The sequence below is a fragment of the Oncorhynchus nerka genome, linkage group LG2, assembly GCF_034236695.1.
Source record: "Oncorhynchus nerka isolate Pitt River linkage group LG2, Oner_Uvic_2.0, whole genome shotgun sequence".
NCBI lineage: Eukaryota > Metazoa > Chordata > Actinopteri > Salmoniformes > Salmonidae > Oncorhynchus > Oncorhynchus nerka.
The window spans coordinates 83,020,282-83,033,331 of record NC_088397.1 but is presented as its reverse complement, the minus strand read 5'-3'; the positions used below and the strand labels follow the sequence as shown (position 1 = coordinate 83,033,331).

General features: G+C 45.3%; 1 protein-coding gene across 1 annotated transcript in view; it reads right to left on the bottom strand.

Annotated features, from left to right (window-relative positions):
* Positions 1–13,050, bottom strand: part of LOC115131805 (tensin-2-like) — a 32,383-nt gene that overhangs the window by 4,169 nt on the left and 15,164 nt on the right. The window contains 8 exon segments of the mRNA XM_065003712.1: positions 1–78; positions 361–442; positions 1,751–1,770; positions 4,315–4,434; positions 4,854–5,926; positions 8,510–8,579; positions 11,220–11,474; positions 11,477–12,607. Of these exon segments, the coding sequence (XP_064859784.1) occupies positions 1–78; positions 361–442; positions 1,751–1,770; positions 4,315–4,434; positions 4,854–5,926; positions 8,510–8,579; positions 11,220–11,474; positions 11,477–12,607 (2,829 nt within the window).

Here is a 13,050-nt window from a genome sequence, read left to right as displayed (position 1 = left end):
CTTTCTCAGGGATGCATAGAGCGCATGGCAGGGAGATAGGGCTGAGTGAGTGCTGGTACACCAAGGCAGATAAACTTCCTAAAACACATACGCATAGCAGATCAACACAGGTGAAGGAGCGGAGACGAGGAAGGAAAGTCACTTTAACTATTTCCACACTACTGAGCCGGGCAGAGCTGTACTGCGCTGACCTGATTACGCATACACAATAGTTCCTGGAAATGTCCTGTGAAGGATAATGTGAAATGAAATATCTGAGCCAGCACTGAATTCCATGATAGTGTAAAAAGGGTATTAAAGCAATGATAAACTTAATTGTAAGGCCAACAGTGACATCTGCAGGACAGAAATAGGACTCACCGAAATAAGACTCATTCTGACAGCCCTTTATCTTGACCCCGCGAGAGCCTGTCTCAATGAGGAAGTGTCTGACCAGATGCTCCTGATCAACCACTGAGACAGAGAGAGAGAAGCGAGGGAGGAAGAGAGAGAGGAGCGAGGGATAGGGAGAGACAGGGCGAGAGAGACACAGGGGGATAGGGGGAGGGATAGTGAGGGAGGGGGAGAGAGAGAGAGAGAGGCTGAGAAAGACACTACCGGTCAAAAGTTTTAGAACACCTACTCATTCAAGGGTTTTCAGTCATGTTTACTATTTTCTACATTGCAGAATAATAGTGAAGATCTCAAAACTATGAAATAACACATGTTGAATCATGTTGTAACCAAAATGTGTTAAACAAATCAAAATATATTTAATATTTGAGATTCTTCAAATAGCCACCCTTTGCCTTGATGACAGCTTTGCACACTCTTGCTATTCTCTCAACCAGCTTCATGAGGTAGTCAGCTGGAATGCATTTCAATTAACAGGTGTGCCTTCTTAAAAGGTCATTTGTGGAATTTCTTTCCTTCTTAATACGTTTGAGCCAATCAGTTGTGTTGTGACAAGGTAGGGGGGTATACAGAAGATGGCCCTAAAATACCATATCATGGCAAGAGCAGCTCAAATAAGCAAAGAGAAACGACAATCCATCATTACTTCAAGACATGAAGGTCAGTCATTGCGTAAATTTCCAGAACTTTGAAAGTTTCTTCAAGTGCAGTCGCAAAAACCATCTAGCGCTATGATGAAACTGGCTCTCATGAGGACCGCCACAGGAATGGAAGACCCAGACTGAGGTCCAAACAATTAAAAAAACACACCCTATCCCCTCAGAAACTGTCTCTCATGAGGACCGCCACAGGAATGGAAGACCCAGACTGAGGTCAAACACTTAAAAAAACACACCCTATCCCCTCAAGGGGTGAGGGAGGAAGGAAGGAATTATTTTTAAATGGACCACCCTTGGCCGGAAATTCGTCACTCGCTCATCCCGCCATGATTGTGTTTTCAGCCACCGGTAGATTGTGGAAGCTTTATATGCGTTACAGTCAATTATGAGTGCATGTCTACTTATATTAAATATATAATTATTAATATACTGTATGATAGCTAGCAAATTAATGATCTAACTAACGTTAGGCTGCCTAGCTGGAACTTCTGAAGGAAAATGTTTTATTTCTACAATTTCCAAAGATAACCATTCGTTTTAACTTACACTTGCATGTTGACTTCTCCATTAATGTTGTTTTTAAGTTTTCGTTGACCTTTTATGGCCGATGTACAATCGTCGCAAATTGAATTATGGGGATTTTTAGGTCCCGGAGTGAACAGAATAGTACACTCGCAAAGCCGACTAAAAACGAGGGCTGAGGGGCTTACGTTGCAAACTTCCCTTGCTTGGCGAATCATTTGGACCGACCTCCAAGATGGCGACGGTGATTCCCCCAAGGGCATAAGGTGAGGGTAAGTGGACGGGGGTGTGTCTTTTAAGTGTTTGGACCGCAGCCCCATAGTTACCTCTGCTGCAGAGGATAAGTTCATTAGCGTTACGAGCATCAGAAATTGCAGCCCAAATGAATGCTTCACAGAGCTCAAGTAACAGACACATCTCAACATCAACTGTTCAGAGGAGACTGTGTGAATCAGGCCTGAATAGTCAAAATGCTGCAAAAAAAACACTACTAAAGGACACCAATAAGAAGAGACTTGTTTGGGCCAAGAACACGAGAAATGGATACCGGTGGACATTAGAGCCCAAATGTGAGATTTTTGGTTACAACTGCCATGTCTTTCAAAGACGCAGTGTGGGTGAACGGACGATCTCTGCATGTATATTTCCCACCGTAAAGCATGGAGGAGGAGGTGTTACGGTGTGGGGGTGCTCTGCTGGTGACACTGTCTATGATTTATTTAGAATTCAAGGCACACTTAACCAGCATGTCTACCACAGCATTCTGCAGCAAAACACCATCCCATCTGGTTTGGGTATAGTGGGACAATCATTTATTTTTCAACAGGACAATGACCCAACACACCTCCAGGCTGTGTAAGGTCTATTTTACCAAGGAGAGTGATGGAGTGCTGCATCAGATGACCTGGCCTCCACAATCCCCCGACCTCAACAAAATTGAGAAGGTTTGGGATGAGTCGGACTGCAGAGTGAAAGAAAAGCAGCAAACAAGTACTCAGCATATGTAGGAACTCCTTCAAGACTGTTGGAAAAGCATTCCAGATGAAGCTGGTTGAGAGAATGCCAAGAGTGTGCAAAGCTGTCATCAAGGCAAAGGGTGGCTATTTTGAAGAATCTCATATATTAAATATATTTTGATTTGTTTAACACTTTTTTGGTTACTACATGATTCCATATGTGTTATTTGATAGTTTTGATATATACACTATTATTCTACAATGTAGAAAATAGCAAAAATAAAGAAAAACCTTGAAGGGGTAGGTATTCTAAGACCAATAGTCTCTGTGTGTGTATATATATATATATATAGGTTTACATACACTTAGGTTGGAGTCATTAAAACTTGTTTTTCAACCACTCTACAGATTTCTTGTTAACAAACTATAGTTTTGGCAAGTCGGTTAGGACATCTACTTAGCGCATGACGCAAGCAATTTTTCCAACTATTGTTTACAGACAGATTATTTTACTTATAACTCACTGTATTACAATTCCATTGGGTTAGAAGATTACATACACTAAGTTAACTGTGCTTTTAAACAGCTTGGAAAATTCCAGAAAATGATGTCATGGCTTTAGAAGCTTCTCATAGGCTAATTGACATCATTTGAGTCTCCTTCCTGAGCTCTGTCTCCTAGAGTTGAAAATACTTCGGTGCGAAAAGTGCAACTCAATCGCAGAACAACAGCAAAGGACCTTGTGGAGATGCTGGAGGAAACAGGTACAAAAGTATCTATATCCACAGTAAAAACGAGTCCTATATCGACATAACCTGAAAGGCCGCTCAGTAAGGAAGAAGCCACTGCTCCAAAACTGCCATAAAAAAAGCCAGACTACGGTTGGCAACTGCACATGGGGACAAAGATCGTACTGTTGGGAGAAATGTCCTCTGGTCTGTTGAAACAAAAATAGAACTGTTTGGCCATAATGACCATCGTTATGTTTAGAGGAAAAAGGGGGAAGCTTGCAAGCCGAAGAACACCATCCCAACCATGAAGCACGGGAGTGGCAGCATCATGTTGTGGGGGTGCTTTGCTGCAGAAGGGACTGGTGCACTTCACAAAATAGATGGCATCATGAGGGAGGAAAATGATGTGGATATATTGAAGCAACATCTCAAGACATCAGTCAGGAAGTTAAAGCTTGGTCGCAAATGGGTCTTCCAAATGGACAATGACCCCAAGCATACTTCCAAAGTTGTGGTAAAATGGCTTAAGGACAACAAAGTCAAGGTATTGGAGTGGCCATCACAAAGCCCTGACACTCAATCCAAAAGAACATTTGTGGGCAGAACTGAAAAAGCGTGTGCGAGCAAAGAGGCCCACAAACCTGACTCAGTTACACCAGCTCTGTCAGGTGGAATGGGCCAAAATTCACCTCATTTATTATGGGAAGGTTGTGGAAGGCTACCTGAAACGTTTGACCCAATTTAAAGGCAATGCTACCAAAAACAAATTGAGTGTATGTAAACTTCTGACCCACTGAGAATGTGATGAAAGAAATATAAGCTGAAATAAATAATTCTCTCTTCTATTATTCTGACATTTCACATTCTTAAAATAAAGTGGTGATCCTAAATTACATAAGACAGGGAATTTTTACTAGGATTAAATATCAGCATCCGACTTCAATTGTGTGTGTGAAAAAAATAAATATATATATGATATTACTTCTAACAAAATAGAATAGGCAATGTATTTTTTTCAATGCTTTGTGAAATATATAATTAATTCCCCATTACCTATGTTGTTGTTTGAAGGATGGCTGGCCACCTTGAGGGCCAGACCGTAGGCCCCTTGAAAAGAGTTACTGTTCCTGATCAGGAAGGAGCCGGGCTCTTTGTCCTTCAATACAGCGATGGCTACAATGGGGACACTAGAGTAAGTATTACTACGGTAGAAATTAGTTACCTTAATTAATTCAAGTATACACTACAACAGTATTTCTCAAATCAAGATGATCGTACATTTATTTTTACCTTTATTTAACTAGGCAAGTCAGTTAAGAACAAATTCTTATTTTCAATGATGGCCTAGGAACAGTGGGTTAACTGCCTTGTTCAGGGGCAGAACGACAGATTTGTACCTTGTCAGCTCGGGGATTCGAACTTGCAACCTTTCGGTTACTAGCCACTAGGCTACCTGCCACCCTGTTTGCTTGTCAACACAGTTGCAATTGACACTAGTTGCTGAGAGTGAGCTTCTCTAGATCGGGGGGGGGGGGGCCCTATCTAAATAAAGGGGAATCCTTCAAAACTTTAACCCAGGCCTGTGCCCTTACCTTGGTCTCTGGAGATGCCAGGCTTGTACCAGAACTTGGAGCTGTCCTGTACAAACTTGGATTTGACTTTGCTGCTTTCCTCTCTGACAATAGGGGGCGTCAGTCCCCCCACCCCCACCGAGGGGGAGACAGTGACGTTGAGGGGGCTAGATTGGGGAGAGGTACCCATGGGTCCTATGGCACCCAGGGAGGAACTCAGGATGGACTGGGAGCCATGCCCGCTGCGGTACCCTGGCATGGAAGACAGGCGCCTCTTTTCGGGGAGTGGGGGCTGGGCGGCGGGGATAGTGACAGCGGTGTACCCAGAGTATGGGATGTGGGGGATGTTGAGAAGGGGATAGTAGTAGGACGCCAGGGGGAAGGTGGGGGTGTTGTCAGGGACAGTGGATGGGGTTTTGGGGTCACTGTCACTCACAGGGGTAAGTCTTCGCCCAGCTGGGTCCATGGCCAATGGAGAGGGCTGAGGGGAGGGACGTCGCTCTGGGGAGCCAATGTAAAGGTGTGGTGAGGGAGGGGCAGAGCAAGGGCTCGGTGATGCACTGCAGCCTCTTCCTGATTGGGGTGAGCCGCTGCCATTGAGTTTCACTTGGACAGGGACGATTGAATGCCTTGAGCTCGGGACAGCAGCGGTCTGAGTGGATATCTCTAGTACTCTCTCCGCGACCTTCAATTCCCCATCCTCAGCTGTAGTGGGAGGTGGATGCACACTTGCACGTATAGTGTGCACCTCCATGTGCACTTGTTGTGAGTCACTAGGGTTCACACATTCACTCAGCTTCTGTATGGACTCTTTAGAACAGCTGTCACTGCCTTGCTTTTGTGAATCTGTCGATGGTGTGGTTGTGGATTTTACAGCTTGGTGCGGTGTCCTTTCGATCTCCGGCGTGCTACGGTTACTACTGGTGTTAAGCTCCAGGATGGTGGAGGTGGAGGCTGGCTCTGCAGAAATGGGGGTCCCACTGAGGGGCTCTATCTGCTGGGGCCCTTGACTTGGCTCCTGGCGACCATCTGGAGGACTCAGGGGGGAACCTTCTACAGTGTCGTCAAATGTCTGTTCATCTGGCTTCCTCTCACTGGAGGAGAGCGAGAGAGAGATTTGTTTCTGCTCATTTACACATTTCAAAAGTGCTGAAGACAACATAGTAGAAAAGGTACATAATGATTTTCCAGTATTCACTAAGAACCAAACGGAGGCAAGCGGGCCAAAATGGGGAGGGACCTAGTTGAATTTGTCAGGTTTTTAGATAAACTCAGAAAATAAGGTCTGAGGTGAACACAGGCTTAAGAGATCTTATACTTTTTGTTCTATGAGATAATCTTCATCAGCTAACGTCACCTTTGGTGAATTTTGAATGATTTATGTAATAAAAAAAACACACAAATGCTTCCTAATTTATAAAGGTCATGTTAACTGACTGATATTCTCTTATAGAACAAAACGTAGAAGATCTCCAAACCCTGTGTTCAACTCAGACCTTATTTTCGGCGTTTATCCCAAAACCCTATTCTTTCCACATTCATTTTCCTCATGGGAATGGCTGAACAAAACAGAAGTTACAAATTTCAGTTTTTTAAGACTACAAGCTGGCGAGCTCCATTGGCAGAATACATCACTGGTTTATTACTGGTTTAATATATCACTGTATACAGTGTTGGGGGAGCTACTCTGAAAATATAGTTTACCAAGCTACCAATTACTTCACACTGGAAGAAGTTAAGCTACCCGTAAGAAAAATATACACTGCTCAAAAAAATAAAGGGAACACTTAAACAACACAATGTAACTCCAAGTCAATCACACTTCTGTGAAATCAAACTGTCCACTTAGGAAGCAACACTGATTGACAATACATTTCACATGCTGTTGTGCAAATGGAATAGACAACAGGTGGAAATTATAGGCAATTAGTAAGACACCCCCAATAAAGGAGTGGTTCTGCAGGTGGTGACCACAGACCACTTCTCAGTTCCTATGCTTCCTGGCTGATGTTTTGGTCACTTTTGAATGCTGGCGGTGCTTTCACTCTAGTGGTAGCATGAAACGGAGTCTACAACCCACACAAGTGGCTCAGGTAGTGCAGCTCATCCAGGATGGCACATCAATGCGAGCTGTGGCAAGAAGGTTTGCTGTGTCTGTCAGCGTAGTGTCCAGAGCATGGAGGCGCTACCAGGAGACAGGCCAGTACATCAGGAGACGTGGAGGAGGCCGTAGGAGGGCAACAACCCAGCAGCAGGACCGCTACCTCCGCCTTTGTGCAAGGAGGAGCACTGCCAGAGCCCTGCAAAATGACCTCCAGCAGGCCACAAATGTGCACGTGTCTGCTCAAACGGTCAGAAACAGACTCCATGAGGGTGGTATGAGGGCCCGACGTCCACAGGTGGGGGTTGTGCTTACAGCCCAACACCGTGCAGGACGTTTGGCATTTGCCAGAGAACACCAAGATTGGCAAATTCACCACTGGCGCCCTGTGCTCTTCACAGATGAAAGCAGGTTCACACTGAGCACATGTGACAGACGTGACAGAGTCTGGAGACTCCGTGGAGAACGTTCAGCTGCCTGCAACATCCTCCAGCATGACCGGTTTGGCGGTGGGTCAGTCATGGTGTGGGGTGGCATTTCTTTGGGGGGCCGCACAGCCCTCCATGTGCTCGCCAGAGGTAGTCTGACTGCCACTAGGTACCGAGATGAGATCCTCAGACCCCTTGTGAGACCATATGCTGGTGCGGTTGGCCCTGGGTTCCTCCTAATGCAAGACAATGCTAGACCTCATGTGGCAGGAGTGTGTCAGCAGTTCCTGCAAGAGGAAGGCATTGATGCTATGGACTGGCCCGCCCGTTCCCCAGACCTGAATCCAATTGAGCACATCTGGGACATCATGTCTCGCTCCATCCACCAACGCCACGTTGCACCACAGACTGTCCAGGAGTTGGCAGATGCTTTAGTCCAGGTCTGGGAGGAGATCCCTCAGGAGACCATCCGCCACCTCATCAGGAGCATGCCCAGGCGTTGCAGGGAGGTCATACAGGCACATGGAGGCCACACACACTACTGAGCCTCATTTTGACTTGTTTTAAGGACATTACATGAAAGTTGGATCAGCCTGTAGTGTGGTTTTCCACTTTAATTTTGAGTGTGTCTCCAAATCCAGACCTCCATGGGTTGATACATTTGATTTCCATTGATCATTTTTGTGTGATTTTGTTGTCAGCACATTCAACTATGTAAAGAAAAAAGTATTTAATAATAATATTTCATTCATTCAGATCTAGGATGTGTTATTTTTGTGTTCCCTTTATTTTTTTGAGCAGTGTAGTTTACCAAGCTACACACTGGAAGAAGTTAAGTAGTTTAGTTTACATAACTAAAGTTTGAAAAAGTAGTTCACTACATCCAAACTACTTTGTAAAAAAAAATATATGTAATATATGTCAATCTGAAATGACTACAAATTGCAAGAACAGTTCACTTTGGGGTCACATGTTAACCAAATGTGTAATTTAGCTTATTAAACACAAAAACAATGTTTAAAGTGAGAATTAGGCAGGTCTGATGCTGAAAAAGATTACATATCCTGCTCCAGAGTTTTCTTCACCACTATGTGTCACACAATTCACACTGAAAACACAAACACCGCTCCCACTCTCCCAATACTAACCTTTGCCCCAGCGACCCCTGGGAAGAAGAGTCCTCCATACCCACACTGTTTTGCACCACATATGATGCACCTAGAGAGAAATAAAGAGAGCGAGAGACATAGCGACAGAAGGAGAGAGGGGGGAGTAAATGAGAGAGGAGAGTTCAAGAAAGAAAGTCCAGTTGCATTTTATCCATCTAGTGTAAACATGTGCATAATACAGTACCTGTGAGATCAGTGTGGAACCGTCAGGGCCTTCTAGGCCTTCAGAGAAGCTCTAAGGATTTATAAAAATGTATCATTTAAAAAAATAAAATGTTGTTTTAATTTCTTTTTCATCTTTACAATAATTGTAATAATTTCCTGATTTCATCTCTCCAGTTTGTGTTGGAAAGAGAAGGGTTAATACTGAATAGAACAAATAATCCAATCAGGATTTTCTTTGGTGGTCTCTGGGTAGATAAAACTAGCTAGCTCAGCCAACAATTGGCTGACCTTCAGAAACTGGACAGAAGGCCTCTGCCATTCAACTGTCTTAGTGCAGAATTTTGGAGTGACAGTGGAATTAACCAATCATATTTTGACTTGCAATGGGTGGGACAAGGCCTCGACAGGACACTACTGAGAGCGTAAGAGGTAATGAATCAATATACAGAATAGTAGGCTGATAGTAGCCAATACAGTAGGTGGTGGCAATACACTAATAGGTTGTAGTCTGCCATAAAACCTTAAAGAAGAAGAGAGCGCAAGACAAAAAAAATCTGTCGCAAGCACTAGTTCACACGCTAATGCTAGTTATGTTAGCTAGCTTCCGTTGTAGTAGTGTGACAATGGTGACGGCGGCTGCAGCAGCGGTTGTTATTTTGTTAGCGTAACCCTTTTTAAGATTAACTTTCAAACTTCATTTACAATTTATCCTTATCTGGTGAGTGAAACTGTTTGTTGTTGCAGCTCGCTTGCTGTTAGCTATCTCTTTGAAAATCATGACTGTGAAACATTGTTGCATTTAAACTTTAGATCACTGGTTAGTGTGATGAACGTGATAAAATATATTTGAACTGGGAAGACATAGCTGGTTTGTTAATATAAATGTTGGCGTGAACTGCTTGCGATTTTGCAGTGGTATGATTTCATGGGGCCTACTGGGCTGCTTGTCCTTTAACATTATTTGATGCTGTGTGTGACTGCTGTCGCCTGTCTATCAGCCCTGTCTATGTGTTAGACCAAAACTGTCTCTCCTTCAGCACCAAGGAGTGGACACGTATTACAGTCGCTGTACTTTTAGCACCATGAGCCTGTCACCTTTGATGTGACACTGTTCTTGTCGCTGTTGGTGATTGTGGTGTTGGCCAGAGGTGTGGACTCGAGTAACATGACTTGGACTCAAGGCAGACTCAAGTCAGAAATACGATGACTTGCAACTCAAATTTGACTTCAACACCAATGACTCGTGACTTGACTTGGACTTGAGCCTTTTTTAAAATTAAAATTAAAGTGTGCAGCGCATCAACTCTTCATTTAACGGATTACAGTTTGAATCGGACAGCAGCCAATCAAATTGTGCCAGCTGAGAAAAAGTTGTGTGTGGCAGTGCAGAGGAACGTCGGCGGGTGAATTCAGATGCAGGCCTTGAAAAGATGGTACCCAAAAAGGATTATTTTTGGATATAAAGACGACGCTGTATCAACAAAAAACAGATTGCAACTTGCAAAACATGCGGGAAGAAAATTACAGACAGAAGCGCAACAATTTACAACTTTGTTCGACATTTGAAGCTGCAAAGAACGTGGCTAATATAGCCGACAGCTATATATTTGATTACTTTACTGGTGTATCATGTAGGCTAACGTAACGTTAAATCAATGAGCCTCCACACAGTCAGTCAGTGCGGGAACGTGATCATTGCACCCAAGATTGAGCTACAAATGGCTAGGCAGTTGGTAGCCTAAATCCTGCCTGATGTTTCTGTTGTTCCTAAAACCATTAACATATGTTAGCCTACTGTAACCACACAGAGTGTGTGTGTGTTAAGGTTGGGCGACTTGTTCAAGCCTACATCGCCGAATTGCGATCCTCGATAGTCGATCACTATTGGGGGGCTGTCTTTCTCATGGCTACCCATTTATTTCCATGGAAATATGACGTTTATTTGGAAAGTAATAAATATATAGATATTTTGAAAAGCATTCATGATTTGCGTAAATGTAATATACTATTACTCTTGTTAAAAATATGAAATGGTATTACATTTGGTGAAGAGCACATTATGACTTGTTTAAGACTCAACTCAAAGTTAAGGACTTGAGACTTGACGGTCTTGAGACTTAACTTGATGGTCTTGATTTGGGACTTGAGTGCTAAGACTTGAGACTTACTTATGACTTGTAAAGCAATGACTTGGTCCCAACTCTGGTGTCGGCTACCAAAAATGGTGAAAACAATGCATTATTTTATGCTGTGTGTCATGTTGTGTCCATGCCGGTTCTTTCTCTGTGTGTGTGGCAGCCCGAAGCGCAGCCAGGCATGTTTAATTCATTCCTAATGTCATCAAAAAGTATTGCTCCTCCTTCACTACAACTAGATGTAATGTCAGGCGCATTAAGTGATGCTATGTTTTCTGTTATTTTCTGGATTTTTTTGTTTGATAAAACATATTGGAAGATTTTTGGTCCCTCTGAAGGCCTAGGTCCTATAGTCACGGTTCACCACTGTGTGAGGTTGCATCACTTACAAGTGTCAGTCTGTTGCTGCAAGTCGGTGGGTGGTTCCGATTGGGAGTCACCAGGGTTTGGGCTACCAGGGGGCAGGGGTAAGGTGGACCCAGACTGGTACCCCGAGGCATACCTCGGGCTCCCGTGGCTCTCCGAGGGGGAGTCCTGCTGGTAGGGAGAGCAAGGGTAGGAGTGGCAGGGGGGTAGGGGTGTGTTGTACCCACTGCTGCCCCCGGGGTTGTCCAGGAGGGGTTGGGGGCTGGGACCCTGACCCAGGGGGAGTGACAACCTATATAGGGTGACATCCCTCTCACTGACCTCCGTTGCCAAAACTCTGCCTCTCTCTCCGCCTCCCACGAATTATCCGGCTCCCATAGTTGAGAATGTCCCTCCCTCCCCCGCCTCAGCCCCGCATCCCTGTCCCACAGCTCAGAGTCCTGCCCTCGGGGCCAGTGCAGGCTCTCTGGTTGGTCCGGGCACAGCGGGTGGAAGGCTCTGGCTGAAGCCGATTGGTGCTCTTGCCTGCAGGTGCAGTCTTGGCATGGGCAGCCATCAGAGCGAGGAGGAGCCGCCGGGCTGAAAAACATCTCCCTATATGGGCTGGAGGGCAGGGATTGGTGGGAGAGGCGAGGTGGGGCAGGGCGGGTGGCGGGGTAATGAAAGACCCGACACTCCTCTCCACCGCAGAAGAGCCTATTGGAGGCCGTGATGGTGTGGGAGTTTAGGGGGGCGTGTTCAGGGGCGGGGTAGGGGTAGCATGGCCGATGGAGACAGGGTAAAGGGGGCGGGGTACATTCCCACGGCAACTTGGGCAGGGGATGGGCACTATGGAGATGGCACATGTCCAGATGGGGCTCCAGGGGGCGAGGAGACACCGGCTGCTGGGAGGGTAAGGCGGATAATGCTCGGCTCTTTAGGTTCCCCTTGGTGCTGCTGTTACAGTGGGCCATACAATGTCCATTAGCAAAGCACGGCTCCCTCTCCCAACCCGATGCCTCCCCACACCTCTGACATTTTCGACCGTGGCATGACCACTGCTCCCGCCTCAGCCCTCCTTCTGGAACAGAGTCTCCATCATCCAAAATGGCCATTTCCCGGTCCCTCTCCCTCTGCATTGCCCTGTCTCTCTCTCCACCCTCCCCCCTCCGCAGTAGACAGTCCACCACCTCCTTCTCCAGGCGGGACAGGGGGCAAGGAGGGGGGTCCTCCATGTGTTCGGATGGGTTGGAGGAGTGTCCCGAGTCGGAGCTGAGGGACAGGGGCTGAGGTTGAGATTGAGGCTGGGCCGGTGGAGGGGGCTTGGCTGTGGGGTTTCCTGTGGAGCATGCATTGGGAGAACCCCGGCCTCGATGCTTCTTCACCTGGGCGTACAGGCTGCCATCCAGAGGACCACGCGTGTGGGTGATGTCTGACAACCAGAGAGGGATTCAGGGTTAGCTTGTGTGTATGAGCCCAGGAATGTTGTCTTGGTGGCGTGAGTATGTACACCAGAGATGTGTGGGTGTAGTTGCGTGCATGATAAACTATGTATGTCTGTAGGTCAGAGTGGGGTAAGTTGAGCTATTTTTTACATTCAGTATCACTCCTTCAAGGGAAATCTATTATTCTTTCTAGCAAATATATCTACATATATTTCAGGATGTTAAGTAATGTAACTCTAGAAATAACCAGAATTCATGTAAATATTACATTTTTTTAAACATTAGCGGTCTCTTGGCACAACTTATTCCAGGTATGGGATAAGTTGCCGCCTGCAAATTTCTGTACTGAATGAAATATTACCACAACCTTTTAAAACCATGTCTATCTTTATTTCCCAAACACAATTCATCACAATCGCTTCGTTGTCTT